Genomic DNA, 22266 nt, shown 5'->3' with positions numbered 1-22266 from the left:
TTCATTGAAGGGCACGGGTGTTTAATCACATAGTCACGGGAGATGGCGATGCTAATCCTCCACAGGTTGGACCCCGTCCGCGATCAGCCGCACGCGACAAGTTCCATGTCGTGGACAAGGTGGAAAGCTGGCACAGGTCTGCCCTCCCAGGCAACGGGCGGTCCCCAGGTGCCAGGGACCTTGTCGGGGAAGCTGCGCACGGCTACGTTCCAGTCCCGAAAGAAGCGCTCGATGAGGCTCGTCGTCTGGCTGGCAACGTGCAGGTCCTCGAGAGAGAAGCCGCGGCTAATCATCTGCTTTGTCCCCTCGTCACCGAGAGAGCAATGTGTGTAGTTGTTGCCGCCGAGGATGGGTTCGCATCCACGCAGAACGGTGGTCAAGTCCGGCCTCCATTGGTAGAAAGAGCCCACGTCCTGGCACCGCGCCTGGGAGTCTGACTCCTCCTCCGTCATGGCTAGCCACTCGTACAGATCATCGTGGTCATGCCAGTCTGCGTGCAGACCGTAGTGCGCAAGAAACTTTTCGAGCGGGTTTCCCTGTCGACAGAGAATTGAGGTCAGCTCTCTCATCTCTTGCATAAACGGCTGCGCAACGCCCACCTCAACGCGATGCATACGGTGTACCGCAAGGCAGCTTTCGTCGTGGCAGTCCGGGCAGACCTCCCAATACTGCCTGCCAAAGGCGGCAAGCCACCGCGGCCACTCAGGCTCGTCGCCGTCATCCTTGTAAGGCGCAGAACAGTTGTCACAAAGAGCACCCTTCACCAAGTCGAGCTCGACTTGCTGCTGCATGGCCGCTGCGACTGTGAGGAGCTCGCCGCGCACGCGGTCCCAGATCTCGGGAGGACACAGCACGAGCGCGTCCGCGGCCAGCAGCGTGCCCTGCCTGCGCACGTGCTCAATCACATCGAGTGCACGGAAGGCGCCTTCGACCTCGTCCCATGCTTTGGCGGCGCAGTAGAGCTCGACAGTGCTGACGGGAACGCCAAAGATCAAGCGTGCGCCGCTGTCGGCCTCAGCACCACCCATGCCCGCAGTACGCACAACGCAGCACTTGAAGAGTCAGCTCGGAGGTCGCGAGCTGTCAGGTGAGTGAGCAGAAGTGCAAGCACAGGCAAGAAAGTCGAAAGCTGATGAGGCGCGGAAGCGATGAAGGCGGTGGGCACCTGGAGGCTCTCAATACCCCTGACACGTCGTCTGCAACCTTTTCTTTCGCATGTGCTCGGCCTCTGAGTAGCGATGCAGGTGCGCTGCCAACGCGAGCAAATGCAGAGAGAGCAATGCGACCTTCTCAAACGGAACAGCGTGGTCAAGGCAAAGCGCGCAAAGCCTCCGTTGATTTGTAGCGCCAGAGGGCAGTGTGGTCAACGTGACAGAGGCGAGGAGGATGGAAGTGCGGTAGAAGGTGCTGTGGCTTGAAATGAGGACTTCCCGGCAGAAGCGGCATTGCACCGATAGGGCGCCTGACAAGTGAAAGCAACGGCCGATTTCTTTTGCGGGATTGCGATTGACTGAGTGGCACCCGTGTGTGCGAAAGCGGCCTTGCAGAGCGAGCAAACCGGATCAATACGATGGACCTTCTCAACCTCCGCCCCGAGCATTCCTCGTGGCCAAGCAGCTCAGATTGCTCCGTCGTCAAAAGTTGGAGGTGCACGCCAAGCAAGCAGCGCAGCGAGCAAGCAGCACGAGTCAAGAAGCAGCGGCCGCGCCGAAGAACGAAACGAGCGGCAAGAGGCAGCAAGAGAGGCGCCTTCCCTCACAGCGAGGACGAAGCGTCAAGCGGGTCTAGGAGGACAGGCAAAAGGGTTACAGCACAGCGTCTACTACACAGAGGATTCGCTCAGACGGCGAGTGACCCGAGTCAACGGGGGAGGGGTATCGTCAGGTCTATGAGAGGGGGGTGATTGCCGTCGATCGAGCGAAGTGGGATAGGCAGGCAGGAGCATGCGAGGAGTGAGGGCATCTTGGTGTGAAGGGGGGGAAGAGGGAGGATGGGATGGACAAACTGCGTGGGCGAGAGGAAGGAGGGTGCGACGACGGGGGGTAACGAAAAGATCTATGACATGCGAGGGGAAAGAGGCGAGGTGTGCGAGTGCGCACGCGCCTACTCGGTGCCGCGCGCGGAAAGAGCCACAGTGAAGGGCTCCCGCGAGACGGCCGAGAGGCGAGGGCGGAGCGCGACCTCCTTCTGGTACAGGCGGGTTTCGTCGTGGCGTCGCAGTGGTGTCGCCCGGGGTGGAGGTGCCCCGCCAGGATGGTGTGTACAGGGCGGAGAGATCGTCCATGGGCGGGCAGGAAAAGAAAAGAAGATGCTGGTTGATGCTACTGACTGCTGGAACGTGTAGAATGCGCGGTACTGCCGGAAGGTGGAAACGAGCCGAGAGAGTCGAAAGCGGAAAGAGGGCGAGTCGCAAAATCGAGGCGAAGGGGACCGAAGGAAGAGCGAAAAGGGGAAGGCGTCAAGCGGTGGAGACGAGGGCGAGTCGCCTAGTACCACGCCGACGAGCCGCCGCCGTACGACGCGCCGCCAGCCGGGGCGCCGTAGCCGTAGCTGCCACCGCCACCGCCCATACGGGGCGGGCCGCCAAAGCCGCCGCCGGGAGCGCCGCCAAAGCCGCCGGACGAGCCAAAGCCGCCGCCGGGGCGCGAGCCGCCAAAGCCGCCGGCGCCGCCGCCGCCCGAGCGGAAGTCGCGCGTCGGGCCCGAGCGACCGCGGCCGCGGCCGCGACCGCCGAAGGACCCGCCGCCCTCGCGCGCGACGGCGTCGAGCCAGCCGGGCACCTCCTGCTTGGCCTCCTTGAGGAGCTCGATGAGCTCGCGGACAATGTTGCGGTTGCCGCGGTTGAAGAAGGCCGTTGCGGCACCCGTGTTACCGGCACGGCCGGTACGACCGATGCGGTGGACGTAGTCGTCGATGTCGGACGGGAGGTCGTAGTTGACGACGTGCGTGACGTTGGGGATGTCTGCGGCACATGTCGAGACCAGTCAGTACGGGAGATACGCAGCGGACGATGGCCGAAAGCAAACGCACCGAGACCACGGGCGGCGACAGCGGTGGCGACCATGACGGGGGTGCGGCCCGAGCGGAACGTCTCGAGGGCGTACTCGCGCTCGCGCTGGGTGCGGTCACCGTGGATCGAGGTCGCGGCGAAGTTGTTCTGGGCGAGGAAGCCCTCGAGGAGGTCGGCCATGCGCTTGGTCTCGACAAAGACGAGCGTGAGGCCGCCCGGCGGGAGCGCAAAGAGAATGTCGAGCAGGACCGAGCGCTTGTCCTCGTCCTCGACGTACTCGATCTTCTGCGTGATGTTCTCGGACGTCGAGCCGACGCGGCCGACCGAGAGGAAGATGTAGTCCTTGAGGAAGTCGCGCGCGAGCATCTGGATCTCGCGCGGGAACGTCGCCGAGAACATGAGCGTCTGGCGGTCCATGACGTCGGGCATGTCGGCCTGCTGGACGATGCGGCGGATCTGGGGCTCGAAACCCATGTCGAGCATGCGGTCGGCCTCGTCGAGGACGAGGTAGCGCACGTTGGCGAGCGAGATGCGGCCGCGCTCCATGAGGTCGACGAGACGGCCGGGCGTCGCCGAGAGGAGGTCGCAGCCCTGGTCGAGCTGGCGGAGCTGCGAGCCAATGTCGGCACCGCCGTAGACGACGGCGGGGCGGACCCACGAGCGGTACGCAAACTTGCGCGCCTCGTCGTGGATCTGCGAAACGAGCTCGCGCGTCGGCGCGAGGACGAGCGCGGTCGGGAACGCCTTGCGCGAGCGGCCGTAGCCGCGCTGCTGGTCGGCCATGGGGTTGGCGCGCGGGCCGTGGGTGAAGAGGGCCGAGAGGATGGGGAAGAGGAAACCGCCCGTCTTGCCGGAACCGGTCTGGGCGCAGGCCATCAGGTCGCGGCCGCCGTTGACGATGGGGACCGAGTACTTCTGGACGGGCGTCGGCGTCTTGTAGTGCGCGAGCTTGATGTTGTCGAGCAGGTGCGGGTCGATGGGCGGGAGGAACTCGGTGATGGGCTCGGGGACGTCGGTGCCGGTGGCCTCGACGGGGATGTCGGCGTAGGCATCAAAGTTGATGCCCGTCTGCTGCTTGGTGCGGTCGCCGACCTCGCCAAAGAGCTCCTTCTCGATGCGCGGGTTGGACGGGCCCGGGACGTGCTTGCCGCCCTGCCACGAGCCGTAGCCGTCGCGGCCGGCAAAGGCACTGCCGCCAAAGCCACCCGAGCCACCGCGCGGGGCGGCGCTGCTGGCGCCGAACGAACGCGAGCCGCCGCCGGGCGCCCAGCCGTCCGTGCGCGGGACGAAGGGAGCGGCCTGGGGGTTGCCGCCCCAGCCAGCGCCGCCCGCAGAGGCGAGCGCAGGGGGAGCATCGCTGTCAAGACGCGAAAAAGGTCCAGTCAGTATGCGATGTCGCGGAACGGTGGAATGATGCGCGTGCGAAGGCTCTAGCTGCAGACGGACTCGACCGGCGCCGCCACCAACGCGAGCGCGCCCGGTCAACAGTCCAAGAGGGGCACGATACTCTCTGAGACCTATGAGAGAAGTGCAGACTCACGCAGCAGGCGCGGGAGCGCCACCAGCGGCCGCAGCCGACTGAGCCTTGCGGAGGTGAGGGGGGACGTAGGCCGAGCGCTGGGGGGCGCCGCCGCCGTTGACGTTGAGAGAGCCTGTTGAGAGAACGAGTGCGCGCAGGGACGGGCAGATCCGCGGCGGGTGGCGGTGGAAGCGGAAGGCGGGTGAATGCGCATGAGTGGGCGCAGCGGGTGCAGGGCGGGGTGTGCGCGGGTAGGTAGGGGTGGCAGGGGGACAATCCGTCAGTTTTCGGTCCGCTGGCAGGTCGCAGGAGCGCGCCCGAGTGGGCGGTGGCGCTGTAAGAGCGCGGCGAGAAGAAAGGGCGGGCGACGGACTCAGCGAGCTCTCGAGGCCGGTGGTGCCATTGCTGGACATTTGCTGTCTGGTGAGTGGGTCTGGGGAGGGGTCTGGGTACGGGGAACGGGTGCAGCTGCTGCGAGCTGGGACGGGGGACGAGGCGAGAAGAGGCCGCCGTCGCCGTCGCGCCGCCAACTTCTCGCAAAGTCGCGCGCGCGTCGTCGAGCTCGACCCGCTCCAGCCCCGGTTGGCTGCCCTCGCCACTCTCTCCAAGTGCAGCTGAATGCACGGCAACACGGGGCATTGCAGCAGTGACTGTCTACGGCGGACGAACCGAGCCTCGCGGCTTGAACCTGAACCTGAGCCAGTGTCGTCTCCCCCCCTCGTCTCACGTGCGTCCTTGCCGCCGTTGTGCACGCCCCGGAGCCTTCTCTATCGATGCGTGCAGCAATGTCGACTGTTGCGTGGCTTGCACTGAGCGACGACGTCATCGGAGCGCGATAGGATTGGAATGCGAGACCCTCGAACGAAAGAGACGGACGAGCAAGTTGTGCTGTGGGTGCGAGCGCAGACGGCGGCGCAGACACGATGCTACAGCTAGAGATATCCACGTGCAGCAAGACAGGGCTCGAAAGAGCGAACCGGCGCAAGCAAGCAGTGCTGGAGGGCCGCAACGACGAGAACCAGGCAGGCGCTCAGCCCACGCGCATCCGCGTCCATTGACAAGGCAGCGGGCCTCGTCGACTCTTTTTGAGACGCAAACACGCACACACGCACGCATGCACGCCGCACACGAAAAAGGGGTACTTCAGGTGTCCGTTTCTCAGCAGCGGTGAAGGCGCGCCCCTCCCCCTCGCGGGGGCAGAGCGCACCTCCCCACGCATTGTCTGATAATGTAGATAATGTATATAGAATGGTCATCATGCGTGTTCGTGTGCGACGGTGCGGTGCGTGCGGGTGGGTGAGCGGTCGGGGCGGAGAAGCAAGAGTCTCAGCAGTTCCGGGTTGCGAACAGCTCGTAGAGCGAGCCAATGCCCGTTCCATGCGGTTGAGCGTGCCCGCGGCGGGCTCTGCGCCGTGTGTGCGGTGAAAAGGTGCGCCCGAGGTGGACGGGTCGAGGGAGGATTGCGAGGTGACGAGGGCACGAGGGTGCGTGCGAGATGCGCGCCGAGCAAAGGGGAGATGACACGGAGCGAGTGCAGCTGCCCGCTGTGCTCGTCCGGCGGGTGTGCAGGCAGGGAGGGAAGGAGAGAGAGAGACGGAGGCGACTTGGCGGCGCGCACTCGTCGCGCGTCGAGCTCGCCCGCCCCGGCCAGCGCTCGCCTCGCTCGCTTCTCCTCCAGGCCAGCCCTCCGCGCAAGCTTCAGACGTGCGTACAGCCCGCACTGCCCTCGCGCCACTGCCCCCGCTGACCCGCTCCAACTGCCCGCCCTCGCCCGCCGATTCTCCCCCTCTCCCCTCGCGCCCCTTCAAACCCTGCGCACTCGACCCCGCCTTTCGCCACCTTCCCGCCCTCCTGCCGCACCTCTGTCCCGCCCACAGAGGTACATTCGCCCACTCTGAGCGGACCATACCGCCGCGCGGACCGCAGCGCGACGAGCGAGGGTGGTGGAGCGAGGATGGCAGCGTTTGCCTCGCGCGGCGATCCGGCGCAGCTGGACACGGGAGGCGCGCGAGAACGAGCGCTGCCGGGACTGGGAGAGATATTGCACGGGTTGCGCGGATCGCAGGGCGGCTTGGGCGGGCGAGGGACGGAGGACTCGCCCGCCTCTCACACGACCATCTCCCGCAGCGACCACCCCGCTGACCTCGTCTCTCTCCTGCCGCCTTTGCCGACCTCTCCATTCGACTTCGCGTCTACCCTTTGCCCCGAATTCGCCTTCGACTCGCCCCCTTACTCTTGTCGTCGCGACCCCCCACAGCAACCATGTCGCTCGTCGTCCCCGAAGCTCACGTGCAGTTCCAGCACATCCTGCGTCTCCTCAACACCAACGTTGACGGCAAGCGCAAGGTCATGGTGCGTTTCTCGTCCCGTGCGGCTTGTGGCGAGGTGCGGGGCTGACCTCGCCGTTCGCGCGTGCGCAGTACGCCCTCACCGAGATCAAGGGTGTCGGCCGTCGCTACGCCAACATCGTCTGCAAGAAGGCCGACGTTGACCTCAACAAGCGGTGGGGCTCGCGTTCCTGATTGAACGGGCGCTCGTGTTGATCGCTGACCACCTCTTGCTCCCCCCTCCCTCTTTCCCCCCCTCGGCTGCATGATGGTGACGATGCGCTCTCGCTCGCTCCTCCAGTGCCGGTGAGCTCGACCCGGACGAGCTTGAGCGCATCGTCACCATCATGCAGAACCCCGGCCAGTTCAAGATCCCCAACTGGTTTGTCAACAGGCAGAAGTACGTCGCATCTTCGCTCTCCGCTCTCTCGGCTTCTACTGCAGTCGCTGACGCTCTTTCTGCTACACAGGGACTTCACCGACGGCAGTGCGCTGGCGGTCCCTCGATTCTCGTGGCTCTTGCGCAACGCTGATCCCGTCGTCTCGCAGAGTACGGTCACCTCCTGTCGAACCAGCTTGACTCGAAGGTGCGTCAGCATTCCCTCTATGGCGTACAGAGCTCGCTGGTGGCGTGGTGTCGGCTCCGTTCGAGCTCGTCGCTGACGTTGCTTGTCCCCCCACAGATGCGTGAGGACCTCGAGCGCCTCAAGAAGATTCGTAACCATCGCGGCACGTACCACTTCCTTTCTTCTGCTTTGTGACATCCTGCTGACGCTCCTTTCCACAGGTCTCCGTACCTACTGGGGTCTCCGTGTCCGGTGCGTCCTCCTTCCTTCCCCACCTCTTCTTCCCACTCTCCCTCCTTCCTTGTTCCTCTTTTCTGTGCTGCTCGCTGACGAGTTTGCCCCTGCAGCGGCCAGCACACTAAGACCACTGGCAGGCGCGGAAAGACGGTCGGCGTGTCTGTACGTGGCGAAAAGCGGGTCATCCGGGCACGAAAACCGAGTGCTGACCATCCTACCACGAGCAGAAGAAGAAGTAGATGCGCTCAAACCGGCGGGTGTGCTGTCTGTCTGTTCTGCATCGTGCAACATGTGCCGATGTGCCGATACGGGACTCGAGTGCTCTGTTGCGTCGAGAGTCGTGAGCCAGACCGTCGCCTCTCCCTCCGTTCGCCTGCCCAGCCGCCTCGTTCATTCTCTAGAATTGTTACGAGGTCTTCTGTAAGCATGGGCACGCGAAAGATGACGAGAGCGAGTCTCTCGGATCGCCAGGTTCCGGCTTCCGGTGGACTTGCGCTCTCATGCACGCTCGCTCCGCACGTCTCTGCACACCAGCACTTGCCCGCACACTGAGCACTACAGTAGCAACAATGGCATCCCGGCACCCTCCGTTCAAGCAGGTGCGCCCCTCTCTCCCGCTCCTCGGTCGGGTGAACCTCCGGCAGCTTACGCTCGCGTCGCACGCAACAGGTCGAGGCGTCGCGGCCGCCGTTCGACCCGACCGAGACGTGGCAGTACAGTCAGGTGCGCACCTGCCCTCCCCCTCCGCCCGGCGCCGAACCGAACCCCCCGCTGACGCCCCACCTAACAGACGCCCGCGCCCGACTGGGTCGTCGGGACGGGCGCGAGCGGGCGCGAGGACCTGCCCGGCGTCAAGGAGGGCTCGTGGACGAGCGACGAGGGCCGCGTGCGCGAAATTGACCCGAAGACGACGGGCGCACTCAACCTCTACAAGATGATGATCTCTGTGCGCGGCCTTTTTGCTCTTGCAGGAGAGCGTAGAGACTGACTTGGGATCTGTACGCAGGCTATCGTGCGTCCTGCTGCCTCGAGACCGCCGAATTCCGCATACTTACCCCCTCTTCCGCGCAGACTCCGCGTCCGATCGGCTTCATCTCGACGCTCAACAAGGCGGGCGAGGGCAACCTTGCGCCGTTCTCGTACTTCAACATCGCCTGCCACGACCCGCCGACCGTCGTCGTCTCGTTTACCCACCCGTGCGTCCACCCGTCGCAAAGTCTGGCTCTTCTGCACGAAGCCTTGCTCATCCCCGCTCAAACGTCTGCACGCAGGAACGGCGATGAGCTCAAGGGCACGTGCGAGAACATCCTCGACACGAAAGAGTTTGTCGCCAACATGTGCGTCGCGCTTGTCGTCGGAAACTCTTGCTCACGCAGCCACTCACACGTCGCCCCGCGCAGCATCTCGGAGCCGTTCATCGAGGCAGCCAACTATACGTCGATCGACGCGCCGAAGGGTGTGAGCGAGTGGCCGCTGAGCGGCCTCACGCCCGTTCAGAGCAAGACGGTCAAGCCGCCGCGAGTCGGCGAGAGCGGCTTCTCGATGGAGTGCGAGCTGGGTGCGTTCCTTGTGTGCGCAGTCCAACCAGCACATGCGATTGACATGCAGGACCCTCCCGCAGAGCACCACTACCACCTGTACAACGACGCCGGCGCCCGCACGGGCACGGTCGTGCTCGGGCGCGTGCGCCTCTTCCTCGCGCGCGAGGACCTCGTCGACCCCGAGACGTTCATCGTCGACACGGGCAAGCTCATGCCCGTGTCGAGGCTCGGCGGGATCACGTATGCGCGCACGACGAGGGCGTACGAGCTGCCGGTGCGTGCTCCTCTCCCTTCTACGGGCTGTATTGTCGGCAGCTGGCCAAACGGGAGGCTGACTCGCTCCGTCCTTTGACCGGCGTGCAGCGTCCGGTGTACGCGGCCGAGAAGGAGAAGGACGAGGTCAAGAAGGCGCAGGCAAAGGTCTAGAGAGGGCCCGTCTCTGTCAGTAGACGTGCATGCTATGCTGTGATACGCACATTGCACATGTGCGCGCAATCGGGCGACCCGAATGAGAGAAGCCACTTTCGACTCGGGCTCGATCGCCCTCTCGACGTTGTTGACATCTCGCCGCTCGCCGGCCCTCGCTCTTGTCGCGCTCGTTGCGCTTCTTGGTCAGCTCGAGCATACGTAGAGGATGCTGGATTCAGGGCAGGCGGACGCGCCTGGTCCGCCCGTCGCAGAACCGCCTCATCGCCCCGGACCGCAGGACTCGTCGGGAGCAGCGGCGGCGGCGGCAGCAGCAGCAGCGAGCCTGAGCGCAGCGACTGTGCCTCCGCCAGACGCCTTCATCCGCTTCCGACTCAGCGCGATCGACTTTGTCCTCGCGCACGAGCACTCGCGCTACGACGTCTCGCGGTCGCCGTTCGCAAAGGATGAGCTGCGGCAGGTCCCGACGATCCGGATCTTTGGCGCGACAGACCGGGGGCAGAGGGTGACGGCGCACGTCCACGGCGTATACCCGTACGTCTACGTCGAGTACAAGGGGAAACTCGACCCCGACGCCGGCAGGTCGTCCTCTCTTTCGATGCTCCTGTGATGTCCCGGCTGACAGACGACGCCGACAGTGAACGACTACATCCGACGCTTTGGTGCAGCGCTCAACCACGCCATGGCGCTCTCGCTCCCGGACAAGCGCGGCGGCAACAAGAAGCAGGGCCCGCCCCAGTTCATCGCTTTCGTCGTCCTGTGCAAGGGCGTCAATTTCTACGGCTACCACATCGGCTACCAACCCTTTCTCAAGGTCTACATGGTCAACCCGCGCCACAAGAACCGCGTCGCCGAGCTGCTGCGGAGCGGTGCCGTCCTCGGGACCCAGTTCGACGTCTTCGAAGCGCATGTGCCGTACCTCTTGCAGTTCATGCTCGACGCCAACTTGTACGGGTGCGGATGGGTCGAGGTTGGCGAGTGCCTGATCCGCGAGGAAGTGCCAGGTTCGTCTCGTCGAATCTACTCTGACTGGCTGCCGCTCGCTGACCTGTCCGGGCTCATACAGAACACGAACCGACGCCCAGCGACGAGTACAACCCGCCCTCGTGCAACGGCCCGTACGCCTTCCGCCTCTACACCACCCGCACCGTCCCCGACGACCGCATGCATCCCTCGGTGGATGCTGGCGGCCCCGCCAAGATCTCGTACGAGCCTATCGAGCTCGACTTGCCCTTCACCGCCATTCTCAATCGCCGCCGCTTGACTCCCCGCAACCTTCACCACGACTTTGTCGAGATGCTTGACCCGGACTCGATCGAGCGCGGCAAGCTCGTCCGCAGCGTCAAGGAGCTGTGGGACGACGAGCGACAGCGCCGCTCTGCGCGCGGCGAGTCGGGCCCGTACGACATCGTGGACGACGCGCCGCGCGAGTGGGACCAGCGCCCGAAGGACAAGCCCAACTGGCGGCGCGAGCCCGAGTTCCGCGCCAAGGTCGACGCGAAAATCCGCGACGACCTCAAGCGGTGGCAGGCGCGCGTCGGGCCGCGCGGCAAGGCCGAACCTGCGCTCGACTCGTACGTCGACGACAAGGAGCGGCTGATCGAGCGCACGCGCACCGGGTGGCTCGACCGGGTGCGCACGACGTTCGAGCAGGTCGACGCCGTCTCGCACGAGCGCTTCGAGCAGGACGAGCGCGACAAGTATCCGTTCGGCGTCTGGGCCGTGCGCGGGCTCGGCTTGTCCATCTCGGCTCGCGACGAGGCGGCGTGGCTCCGCGCTGGAACCGCCGAGGTCGACATGAGCCGCCTCAAGGCATCGCAGGCGGCTGGGATGGCAGCCCGAGCTGCGCAGCGTCGCCGACCGCGCGATCCTGCGGCGGCAGATGACGACGAAGACGACGAGATGGGTGGCGACCTGAGCGACGAGGGGGCCGACGCAGACGTCGGTGGGCAAGGCCGCATGCCGCCGCCTGCCACTCAGGCCGAGGCATTGCGGCGATCTCGCGTTGCTATGGACCGAGCGATGCAGCGCGGGCGGGAGCAGTCCGTCGAGGAGGGCGAGTGGGAAAAGGAACCGGATGATCGCGAGGACGATGAGGAGGACGACGACTTTTGGGGCATGCAGGGCGGTACGGACCGGTTCCCTTCGCGTGCGCCGTCAGAGGCGTCGTATCCGGGCGCGGAAGATGACGATGATGACGAGGATCAGCCGGCATCGAGGCGCTCTTCTGTCCACCCCGCCTCCGTCTCTCCGGCCAAGCGTCCTTTCACCTCGCCCGGTCGCTCCAAGCTCGCTTCTTCCGCAAGCGACGGAGACGAGACGGTCGGCCCTTCGCCCACCAAGCGTGCACGTGTCGAGGAGAACAAGGTCGCACAGGCACTCTCTGCTCAAGGCGGCGCCTTTGGCCGGCAGGCCGCCAGCTCCATGTGCGTCGGCGTGGAATGCTTGCTTTCGTCGAGGAACTGAGTCATCGATTGCGCCGCAGCGCCGCTCCCTCACCGCAACGCCCTCAGAAGGCGACTCCGCCGCGCCGCACCTCGACCTCTCCGACTGCCCTCCGCACCAGACCTCTGGTCGGTTCGCCCGCCGTCACGCCGTCGAAGCGGCTCAAGGTCAATCCGTTCGCCAGCCCGCTCAAAACGTCGACCTTCCGCATCGCCTCGACGTCGTCGCGCCCGACTACACCCATCCCCACTGCCGCCGTCGGCGATGCTCACGCGCTCTTCACGTTTGAGGAGCCGCCTGAAGTCGATGTCAAGGCGGAGGAGCCCTCACTCAAACCCGTCGTCTCGCACTCGTTCGTTTCGAATCGCTCGACTGCGCCGCCCATCGAGCACTACCTCAAGTCGTCCGCCGAATCGTCACCATCGCCCTCACCCCAGCGCATCCGTTCGACTGTAACGCCGTCGCAAGCCCTTGCAGAGCTCGCCGATCTGCCTGCGGGTGCTCTCGACGAGGATTACCATCCCACACCGACTGTCAAGGAAGAGGTGCCGTCGCAGCTCGAGCCGCAGTCCATCGTCTCCGCCTCTCCCGTCGACTTGATGGACGTCGAAAAATCAGTCTTGCCGACGTGTGCGTCAACTCCGCCTATCGCTCCGCCGGACTCGGACCATGAGAGCGAGATCGACGAGGACGTCAAGCCACTCGTCCCGACGATCGCGCCGCCAACCAAGAAGCATGTCGCATTCCAGCTTGCGTCGTCCGACAGCTCATCCTTCGCTTCAGGCGCGGCGACACCTACGCCGAACGAGTCGTCCGGAAGGACCGCCACGCCCATTCAGACTTCGCAGAACACGAGCGACAGTGTGTCCGCCCACGTCCTACCGAACTATGCTGTTCTGACCAATTTACTCGACAGCCGACTCGATCACGGCTCCAGCTGCGCGTCTTCAACCGCGTTCGGACCTGCCTCTCTCCCGGCGGTCCTTCGTCTTCGCTGAGCGTCCACCGTCCGCTAAGCAGCTCGTCGAGACGATTGAGTCGTATCGTCAGCCTCGCGTCGTCTACAAGGACGCTTTCTACAGCAAGCCCACCGACGTGCCGAAGCGCGCGCGCGAGTACGCCGGCCGCGTGCAGCGCCTCAAGGGCAGCACGATCCGCTTCTTGCCGGCTTTTCTGCACTACGACGCTGTCGGAGAGCGCACGCCTGAATCGGAACATTCGGCCAAGCGCAGATCGCGGGAGGTCAAGACCTGGGAGTTTGCCCTGCCGCCGCCGAGCAAGGCCGACATGCTGAGCTGGCTGTCCGAGAATGGTTCGTCGCAGTGTTGCTTCGCACGATAATGAACTGATCACGAGGTCCCGTGCAGGTTTCGCCGAAGGCAACAAGCCTCGATTCGACCCGGTCAAATCCCAGGTGCGCAGCATGACTCTCTGCGCTTGGCTCAAGTCGCTAATCACCAGCAGGACAGATCGAGGGGCCGACGCAAAAGAGCGACAGCGACAAGTTCACCGCGATCAAGGGCGCCAGTCAGCGCGAGAAGCAGCACATGGCCGTGCTTGCGATGGAACTGCACGGTGAGCACTTCCTGACCTTCCGAGGGTGCTCGATGCCCATACTTAGCTTCCGCAGTCAACACGCGCGGCAAGCTTCTGCCGAACCCGACGCACGACGCGATCGAGGCGCTCTTCTACTGCCTGCAATCGGACAACGATGACCTCGAGGTCAACGGTCGTTCCGACAACACGCATGTCGGCGTCATCGTCGTTGGCGACGAGGACATGTATCGACGCCTTGGCATCACCGACTATCGCTTTGAAGTCGTCGAGAGCGAGCGCGAGCTCATCGAGGCCCTCCTCGACAAGCTCCGCTTCGAGTGGGACCCGGAGTGTCTTGCCGGCTTCGAGGTGCACCACGCATCCTGGGGTTTCCTCCTCGAGCGAGCAGAATCTGAGTACAGTACGTCACTCTTGTTCTCCGAGCGCTTCAACACGAGCTCATCCGGTTCTTCCGCAGGTTGGGACATAGTGTCGGAGCTGGGCCGCGTCAAGCGCTTCGACACGGGTCGCTTCGGCAACAAGCAGAATGACCGGTGGGGCATGCAACAGTCCTCGGTGCTCAACTTTACGGGTCGACACGTCCTGCCCATCTGGCGCATCCTCAAAGCCGACAACAAGTTTCAGCAGAACAGCTTCGAGCACATCGCGTGGCACGTTCTTCACATCCGGTGCGTGGTGCAGACTTGCCAAATCGTATCTGCACGCACTGACGCTGTCGAGGTCACGACAGAACGCCGCATCTCTCGCACAAGACGCTCACGGAGTGGTACACCTCAGGTGACCCGTCCAAGATGGCCCGAGTGTTCGGCTACTGGCGCAACCGCGTCGAGATGGACATCGAGATGATCGACGCTGCCGAGGTAGTCGATCAATGCTGGTAAGTCGCTGTCTCACGGACACCATATTGCACCGCGCTGACTCGTTCGCTTCAGCGAATCGGCACGTGTATTCGGCGTCGACTTTAACTCCGTCCGGACCAGGGGCAGCCAGTTCAAGGTTGAGTCGGTCATGTTCAAGCTGAGCAAGCCCGAGAGCTTCCTCCTGCTATCGCCGAACCGCGTTCAGGTTCGTCGCCGCCTTCGAGATGAGCCATATCACAGGAGCTCAGCCGGATTTGTCACAGGTGGGACGGCAAAACGCTGCAGAATGCATGCCGCTCATCATGGAACCGCAGAGCGCTTTCTACAAAGGACCGCTCCTCGTCATGGATTTCCAGTCGCTCTATCCCTCCGTCATGATCGCCTACAATTATTGCTACTCGTACGCCATCTTCTACGTCTAATCTTTCCGAGCGAAACTGATCTCGATTCCTGCAGTACCTTTCTCGGCCGCGTGAGCGACTTCAAGGGCTCGAACAAGTTCGGCACGAGCGAGGTCAACCTCCCTGACGGCCTGCTCTACCTGCTCAAAGACCACATTACCAGTGCGCGAGCTCGCTTGACGGAGCGAGCGCGAGATTGACCCTCTTGACGATATGCAGTCTCGCCCAACGGCATGATGTTCGCCAAGAGGAACGTTCGTCGCGGGCTACTCGACAAGATGCTCAGCGAACTGCTCGACACGCGAGTGATGGTCAAAGGTAGCATGAAGGCGGTTGCGAGCGATCGGGTGTGTCGGGGCCTCGTGCGCTCAGCAAGATCGCGTGCTGATTCGCCATTGCGTGTAGGCGCTCACCAAGCTGCTCAACGCCCGTCAACTTGCGCTCAAGTTCCTCGCCAATGTGCGTGACTAGGAATGCAGGACTTGAGGATAGGCTGACACTGACGCGTTTGTGGCAGGTCACCTACGGCTACACCTCGGCAACCTTCTCTGGCCGCATGCCTGCCGTCGAAATCGCCGACGCCATTGTCCAGACCGGTCGTGAGACACTCGAACGGGTTCGTCCGTTCGGACCCTGCTGCTACGAGCATGCAGGCTGACACGCACCTCGCAGGCTATGGAGACGGTCCGGTCTCGCAAGGACTGGGGCGCCGAGGTCGTCTACGGCGACACCGACTCGCTCTTCATCTACCTTCCTGGCAAGAGCAAGGAAGACGCCTTTCGCATCGGCAACGAGATGGCCGAGGTTGTCACGTCGCAGAACCCGCGACCCATCAAGCTCAAGTTTGAGAAGGTGCAGCCCGTGCCCGCAGCCCCTTCCGCACGTACTGACACTACTCTCTCGCAGGTGTACCTGCCATCCGTACTGATTGCCAAGAAGCGATACGTCGGCTTCAAGTACGAGTACCTGAAGCAGAAGGAGCCAGATTTCGACGCAAAGGGCATCGAGACGATCCGCCGCGACGGCATTGCCGGCACGCAAAAGATGCAGGAGACGTGTCTCAAGTGCGCTTTCGTGAGACCATCATGGGGTCGCAGCGACTCACTTTTTGTCGTGCAGGATCCTGTTTCGCACCTCCGACCTCTCGCTTGTCAAGGAGTACTGCCTGCGTCAGTGGAAGAAGCTGCAAGCCGGCGACGTCTCGCCTCAGGACTTCACTATCGCGAAAAAGGTCAAGCTCGGCAGCTATGCGTACGTGGCTCCGACGCCAGTACCCGTCTCCGCGTGCTCACGCGCTCGACCCGCAGGGAGGGACGGCTTCCTCCGCCTGGCGCCGCAGTCGCCGCTCGCGCTATGCAGGACGACCCGCGAGCGGAGCCTGAGTACGGAGAACGGGTCCCGTACATCATGTTTCAAGCCGAGCCGGGTCAGAAGCAGGTTCACCGCGCCATCGCTCCTGGCGAATTCCTCGCCGACTCGTACGTCCAGCTTGCTGGATCCTGTCACTGGCGCTTCTCACTAATGACGAGAGCACACAGACGCCTTCGTCTCGACGCCACTCATTACATCGAACGCATGATGATACCGCCGCTCGAGCGCATCTTCAACCTGATCGGAGCCGATGTCAAGTCGTGGTATCGCGAAATGGGCAAGGCCAAGCGCGTGCACCGCGTCGCCGAAGGCAAGGGAAAGGCGGTCATGCTCGAGCAACACTTTATCAGCGACCGGTGCCTCGCGTGCGACGGGTCCGACGGCTTTGGCGGTCTCTGCCCCGACTGTCGCGCCCACCCTGCCGCGGTCGCCTACTCGCTCGCATCCCGCAAGCAAGTCCTTCTGCAGCGGCAGCGTGCGCTGCACGAGATTTGCGTCTCGTGCTCGGCCAACCCGCGCCTCGAGCCCATCGCATGCGATTCGATCGACTGCCCGAACCTCTATGCGCGCGTGCGCAACTCGAACGAGCTCGACAAGGTCACCGAGCTCTCTTCCCTTCCGTTCTAGCAGTACCCCCGTCTGTCTTCTCTTGGTCGTCCCTCTTGTTGCCATTCCCTCCCGCATAGCTCGTGTGTGCCCTGTTGTCGTATACCTTTTAGCTCAGTCTTACAGGTTTGCAACCCCGGATCTTGCATCACGCCAGCGTGTCTACAAGTGGTACGGGAGGAGCGAGAGCTGGCGGCGGTGCAGACGGCGCCGACGCTCGTCCGGCCTCGCGCACCCTAATCTCCCGCGCGGCGCCCTGCAGGACAACCTTCTGCACCGTCCCTGTTGCACCCTTCGTCCAGGAGAGCGTCAAGGTGTACGCGCCGGCTTGGAACACGCCTGCGCGCGGGATCCACAGTCGCGCCTGCACCGAGGCGAGTGCAAGCGGACAGACTTCGCCCTTATGCGTGAGCGCCCCGGCCAGCGTAACGCCGCGAGTCGAGGGCGAGGCAAGAGAGAGGTGGTACGAGAAGGTTGCGGTGGCGGAGAGGTTGCGGATCGCAAAGCGGATGGGAAGCGTGAGGGGTCTGCGATCGCACGTACGGGTCAGCAAAGCGACGCTTGACCCGGATGTACCGCAATGAGACGCACCCAGACTGGCTGAAGTCGTGCTGCACCAGTTCGTCCACCTCGATGCCAATGACAGCCGGTACCTCCGCCTCGGACCCGACGAGTTCGCTTCGCCGCAGAGCCGAGAGCAGCGCTGTGCGCTCCCGCTGGCTCTCTTCGTACAGCCCGCCGGCTTTCCGCTCGGCGGCGGTGAGCACTGACAGGATCGAGGCAGCGATAGCTGAACCTGTGGCAGCGCCGAGCGCCGGCGAGTCGAGCGGGACGAGGAGGTGCGCCGACTGCTCTGCCGACGAGGGAATGGAGAGTGAGGGGGAGGTGAACGAGATGGCGAGGAAGGCGGAGCGTGAGGAGAAGAGAGGGAAGAGGTGCGGATGCAACCCGGCTGCCACGGTCGGATAGCGAGAGCGAAGGGCGGCTCGTCGCAGCTCCGAATACGACGTGACGAGCGCATGGAGCACGTTGGATATTATGGGCCCGCTCGCAGCCTGCGAGTGCGACCTGTCAGTCAAAGGCCACTCGAAGGCGGGACGGTCAATGCGTACCGACGCGCCACTCGATATCGTAAGTGCAACGTCTGCCGGTAACGCCTTGCCGACTTCCTTGCCGTCGAGCAGCGTGTTGACCTGCCGGACCGTCCACTCGTCCACATCCTCGCGCCCTTTGCCCTTGACGTCGGCCGGGACGGCATTGACGGGAAGGAAAAAAGTCGAACCCTGCTGCCAACCCGGCGGTTGGTCCGCGAGTAGGTCGACTGAGCCGCTCGTGGGCGAGGCTTGCCAAAGAGGCGAGACTAGGGAGACGGAGGAGATGGAGACATCGTCGGCGGGGAGGCCGGAGTTGTATAGCTGTGACAGCAGCGTATTGCTCGACGTCAGCTTCGAGCTCCAGTCGCGGAAGAATGAGCCAAAAGATCTGCGGAACGCACCTCCACCCCGAGCGCAAACGGCGCGCCTTCCCTCGCCTGCGGTCTCACAGCGTAGCGGACCTCCAAACTCGGGTACACCTCGAGCGCATGCACTGCGCGCGTCGTGAAGTACTCGGGCGCCGCGGTCTCTCCCCCCGTCGACATGGCGGCGCGAAAGGCGAAGAGGAACAGGAGATGATGCAAGCCGACACGGTCGGCGCGGTAGAGAAGCTGGATGGTGAGAGACTCGCCGGGACCGAGGACACGGTCGGTGTCGAGAAGACGGGAAGGGTCAGGCGGCGCGAGATGGTTCGGTACGACATGCGAAGAGGTGGAAGGGACGGAATCGCTCGGCGGATCAAGATGCACGAACGAGGGGTGCGAGACTGCCCCATGCAAATCGGCGAGCGGCACCTGCCCCGCATTCGTGAGCTTGAGATTGACGAGCTGCGTCTCGCCGTGGAACAGCTTCGGCTGCAGCTCGTCGAGGGCGACCGAGAGGACGGGAACAGGTGCGCGAACGCGGACCTTGAGCGGGAGGGTTCGGCGGACGGACGGCTTGTTCGGCTGCGCGGGCGTCGGCTTCGAGTAGCGCGCCGTAAGCGACTCGGTGACGGGGAGGAGATCGCTGAAGCGGTACGACAGAGAGCGGAAGGTGAAGCTTCCTAGCGCAGCGGCACGGATCGGGACGTAGATCTGTGAGAGTCGCGTCTGATGAGTACTTGCGCTTTCACCGAGCGCGAGACTGACGCACCTTGCTCGCCTCGAGCGGCGCCAACTCGACCTCTTGCGGCGGGCTGATCTCGAGCGAGCCGCTCACGTCCTCGTCCGCCTCTGCCTCGACCTGCAGCCCGCCAATGGCCAAGAACGCCTCGAGCGGGTTCGTCACGGGCACCTCGAGGTGGAATGTCTCGCCCAGCACGGCTTCGACTTCGCCTTCATCTTGCTGCTGACCCGCCCCAGCGCCGCCTTTCGCCCCCCGATAGACGAGCGCCCTGGGCTTCTTCTGCGCGTCCCACTCTGCGAGCCGCAGCATCTCGTCCTCGAGTCCCTTCCACGCCGCATCGCCGCCGTCCGCAGCAGCAGCAGCAGCAGCGGCGGCGCTCGCGCCCGCGGCACTCACACTCCCGACGCGAATGCGCGCGCCCTGCGAATCAAACAGCTGCACGGGGAGCTCGAGGCGGTGCGCGTGCGCGTTCGCATGCGGGTCGCTCGACGCGGCAGCCGAGGCGGGCGAGCCGAGAAGGTCCCACGCGAGCGCAAAGTCGTCGAGCCAGTCTCCCGCGCCCACTCCCGCTCCCGCGCCCGCGCCCGCGCTCGAGGAAGGCGCCGCAGAGGCGGAGGAGCCGACGAGGAGCTCGAGAAAGTGGGCGACGGCGTCGTGTGCTGCGCCGACGGTGTAGGCCTGGCGCGCGAGCGAGTGGTGCAGGTGCGAGCGGATCGCGAGCCACGGCGCGAGCGGGGCAGAGGGCGAGGGCGGGAGGCGCGGGTCGAGGAGCGAGGTGAGCGGGGGCGGGGCGGAGGGGTCGGCGGGGCTCAGGGATGCGAGAGGGCGGTACAGCGTCGAGGCTTGCGAGAGACACCGGCGCGAGAGCGCTTTCTGCGCGATCGATAACGGGCATCGCGGTCAGTCAAGGTGCAACGTGCGAGAGCGCTCCGCTCGAACGCACCACCCCGCACTTCTCGTAGCGCGCCGCCGCCATGGCCATGTGGAACGCATACTTGCGCCTCCTGCCCCTCGAGCTCGCGCCGACGACGCCGACGGGCGCATGCAAGTCTGCGATCGCGGCCTGCTCGAGGAGGACTGCGCTGACGACCTCGTCTGCCTCTGCCGCGGCGCGCACGAGCGCGGGCGGCGCGAGCGCCCACTGGTCGAGCGCGCGGTAGCACTCGTAGTAGAGGAGCGTGGCCTTGAGCGCGTCAAAGTCGGCGACGGACCCGCCCGCGGTGCCGCCCGGGGGCGAGGGCGCGAGCGCCTGCACGAGGTACGCCTCGGGGCTCGCGGGCGAGTGGGGCGCGAACGACGCGCCGCGCGGGAGGACGAGGAGCTGGCACAGGCCGGCCATGCGCACGGCCGCCGCGTGATGCCGCCACGCCTTGTCGGCGCGGAAGTCCTTCGCGCACGACTCGTACACGGTCAGCGCAAGCTTGTAGTCGCCGAGGAAGAAGGCGAGGTCGGCGAGCCGGCGCGTCTGTGATGCGGGCGCGAGGTAGTGGTAGCTGCAGTTGCGTGCGGAACGTCAGCCCATGTCGCATTCCTGCCTTATCCCTGAAAGCCGGACGCACTAGCCCTTTCCCGCATTGTACCCCTCCTTTCCCGCCGCCCCGGGCGCCGGGCTCCCCGCCCTACTCCCCGCCGCACTCGTCGCGGCCGACGCGCTCTGCGCCGGCGTCCCGCCTCCGCCAAAGTACTTCCTCCCGACCGAGAAGAGGCGGCCGCCGAGCCCGCGCTTCGAGCTCTGCCACTGCTCGTGCAGGACGACGGCCTGGCGCTCGACAAAGGGCACGAGCGACTGGACGACGAGTTCGCGCGCGAACGCGCGCAGCGACTGCAGGTCCGTCTCGGAGAGGTCGGCGCCGCGCTGTGGCAACGGCGGCGATGGAGGGGTTGCAGGAGCAGGCGCCGCGGTGAACGGGTCCAAGTCCGAGTCGTCGACGCCGAGCCCGATCACGCCCCCCTGCTGCGACGAGTCAAAGAGCGTGCCCGCGCCCGGTCGCGGCTGCGTCGGCACGGGGAGAGAGGCCCAGAGGTCGGACGCGCCGCGCGCGGGCGGCTGCGGGTCGGTCGACGAAGGTGCGGCGGAAAAGAGCGGGAGGAGCGCAGTGTGGTTGCCGTACGTCTTGCGGATCGTCTCGTGCAGGCGCTGGGCACTGTGTGCAAGGTCGTGTATAAGCGGACGCTGGAACGGAAGGGATAGAGTTCGGGGACACACTCGTCCCAGCCTTGGCGGCCGGTCCCGGCGCCAAAGTCGTGCACGAGGACGACGAAGCGGAGCACGTCCGGGTTGGCCCACTCGTGTCTCCCGTCCTCCTCTGCGCCGGACCGCGGCGGGTACGACGCGGGGGCAAAGAGCGCCGCGGGGGACGTGAGCTCCCACAGGGCCGAGAGGGCGTTGAGCGGGTCGGGGTGCGAGGTCGACAGCGCGAGGACGCCTGCGGGTCTCGGTTATCAGGCAAAGGCACCAACACGCGACTCGAGGGAGGAGGAGAAGGGCGCACATCCGATGGGCCACGCGAGCGTGTCGCACTCGACCATGTCGCGCCTGCGAAACACCTCGTCGCGGACCTCTTTGAACCAGGGCGCGAGTTTTTCGACCGCGCGCCCCTGCCACCCCTCGTCTACTTCTCCCTGTGCCCCCGCTGCACCCGCACTCGCGCTGTCGCCGTCGTCTGCGCCAGGTCTCGGGCGGAGCGCGAGTGGCCGGACGTCGAGTTCGTCCCTGCCCGGTTGCGCGACCCACTCGTCTACCTTGGCAGCGACGAGAGCGCCAACCTGGTCGAGGAAGAGCTCGTCGCGCTCTGCATGGCTCGGGTGGTGGTAGGGCGTCGAGGGGGTGCCGGGGAGGGTGGGAGCGGCGGGCGAGAGGAGCGCGTTCGGCGCGGGTGCGCCTGCTCCCCCAGCGGGTCGGGACGCTGCAGGGTCGGAGGAGAAGGCGGGCGGGAGCGGGCGGTCGACGACGCGGAGGGGCCAGCGGTCGAGGGCGAGCGAGTCGTAGGTGGACGGGAGGCGGACGGTGACGCGGTCGAGGCCCGGGTGCTCGACAAAGGGGTGGACGAGGTCTGCGAACGAGGCAAAGCGGTTGCGCGCGAGGCTCGCGGCGAGGTCGGGCGTGGTGAAGGCGTGCACGACGGGGCAGAGGTGGGGGGCGACGAGCGGGGCAGCGGGACTGCGGGCTGCCGCGGGGGAGCTCATGGGCCCGCGAGCG

At 65.2% G+C, this 22266-nt stretch overlaps 6 protein-coding genes across 6 annotated transcripts; 3 read left to right on the top strand and 3 right to left on the bottom strand.

The window, feature by feature from the left end:
* Positions 1-83: 83 nt before the first annotated feature.
* Positions 84-1028, bottom strand: JCM10292_001864 (uncharacterized protein; the record flags this gene model as incomplete). The annotated part of the gene is made up of 2 exons (XM_076652475.1): positions 84-536; positions 660-1028. The coding sequence occupies 2 exons, from the start codon at positions 1026-1028 to the stop codon at positions 84-86; spliced, it is 822 nt and encodes a 273-aa protein (XP_076501984.1).
* Positions 1029-2486: 1458 nt separating this feature from the next.
* On the bottom strand, positions 2487-4942 carry JCM10292_001863 (DEAD/DEAH box helicase; the record flags this gene model as incomplete). The annotated part of the gene is made up of 4 exons (XM_076652474.1): positions 2487-2962; positions 3031-4367; positions 4551-4662; positions 4903-4942. 4 exons carry the CDS (start codon positions 4940-4942, stop codon positions 2487-2489), a joined length of 1965 nt encoding a protein of 654 aa, XP_076501983.1.
* Positions 4943-6791: 1849 nt separating this feature from the next.
* On the top strand, positions 6792-7898 carry JCM10292_001862 (uS13 family ribosomal protein; the record flags this gene model as incomplete). Its single annotated transcript, XM_076652473.1, has 9 exons — positions 6792-6881; positions 6950-7032; positions 7158-7256; positions 7327-7343; positions 7406-7443; positions 7540-7585; positions 7644-7674; positions 7770-7821; positions 7887-7898. 9 exons carry the CDS (start codon positions 6792-6794, stop codon positions 7896-7898), a joined length of 468 nt encoding a protein of 155 aa, XP_076501982.1.
* Positions 7899-8228: 330 nt separating this feature from the next.
* On the top strand, positions 8229-9626 carry JCM10292_001861 (flavin reductase family protein; the record flags this gene model as incomplete). The annotated part of the gene is made up of 9 exons (XM_076652472.1): positions 8229-8258; positions 8329-8382; positions 8450-8605; positions 8666-8671; positions 8731-8855; positions 8931-8996; positions 9060-9217; positions 9281-9474; positions 9564-9626. 9 exons carry the CDS (start codon positions 8229-8231, stop codon positions 9624-9626), a joined length of 852 nt encoding a protein of 283 aa, XP_076501981.1.
* Positions 9627-9834: 208 nt separating this feature from the next.
* On the top strand, positions 9835-16887 carry REV3 (DNA-directed DNA polymerase; the record flags this gene model as incomplete). Its single annotated transcript, XM_076652471.1, has 21 exons — positions 9835-10204; positions 10265-10630; positions 10693-12052; positions 12112-12932; positions 12988-13383; positions 13439-13485; positions 13541-13646; positions 13702-14028; positions 14086-14296; positions 14359-14505; positions 14561-14693; positions 14752-14888; positions 14945-15051; positions 15109-15236; positions 15295-15348; positions 15407-15505; positions 15562-15741; positions 15796-15953; positions 16009-16140; positions 16197-16367; positions 16428-16887. 21 exons carry the CDS (start codon positions 9835-9837, stop codon positions 16885-16887), a joined length of 5910 nt encoding a protein of 1969 aa, XP_076501980.1.
* Positions 16888-17014: 127 nt separating this feature from the next.
* JCM10292_001859 (uncharacterized protein) lies at positions 17015-22253 on the bottom strand (the record flags this gene model as incomplete). The annotated part of the gene is made up of 9 exons (XM_076652470.1): positions 17015-17393; positions 17458-17921; positions 17979-18281; positions 18362-19036; positions 19095-19940; positions 20011-20560; positions 20627-21211; positions 21274-21493; positions 21560-22253. 9 exons carry the CDS (start codon positions 22251-22253, stop codon positions 17015-17017), a joined length of 4716 nt encoding a protein of 1571 aa, XP_076501979.1.
* Between the last annotated feature and the right edge of the window lie 13 nt (positions 22254-22266).

This window comes from Rhodotorula paludigena, assembly GCF_050403205.1.
Source record: "Rhodotorula paludigena JCM10292 DNA, Rt_paludigena_JCM10292v1_ctg77, whole genome shotgun sequence".
In the NCBI taxonomy this organism is placed as follows: Eukaryota; Fungi; Basidiomycota; class Microbotryomycetes; order Sporidiobolales; family Sporidiobolaceae; genus Rhodotorula; species Rhodotorula paludigena.
Note: the sequence above shows the minus strand (reverse complement) of the source record. Positions and strands in the feature narration are given on the sequence as shown.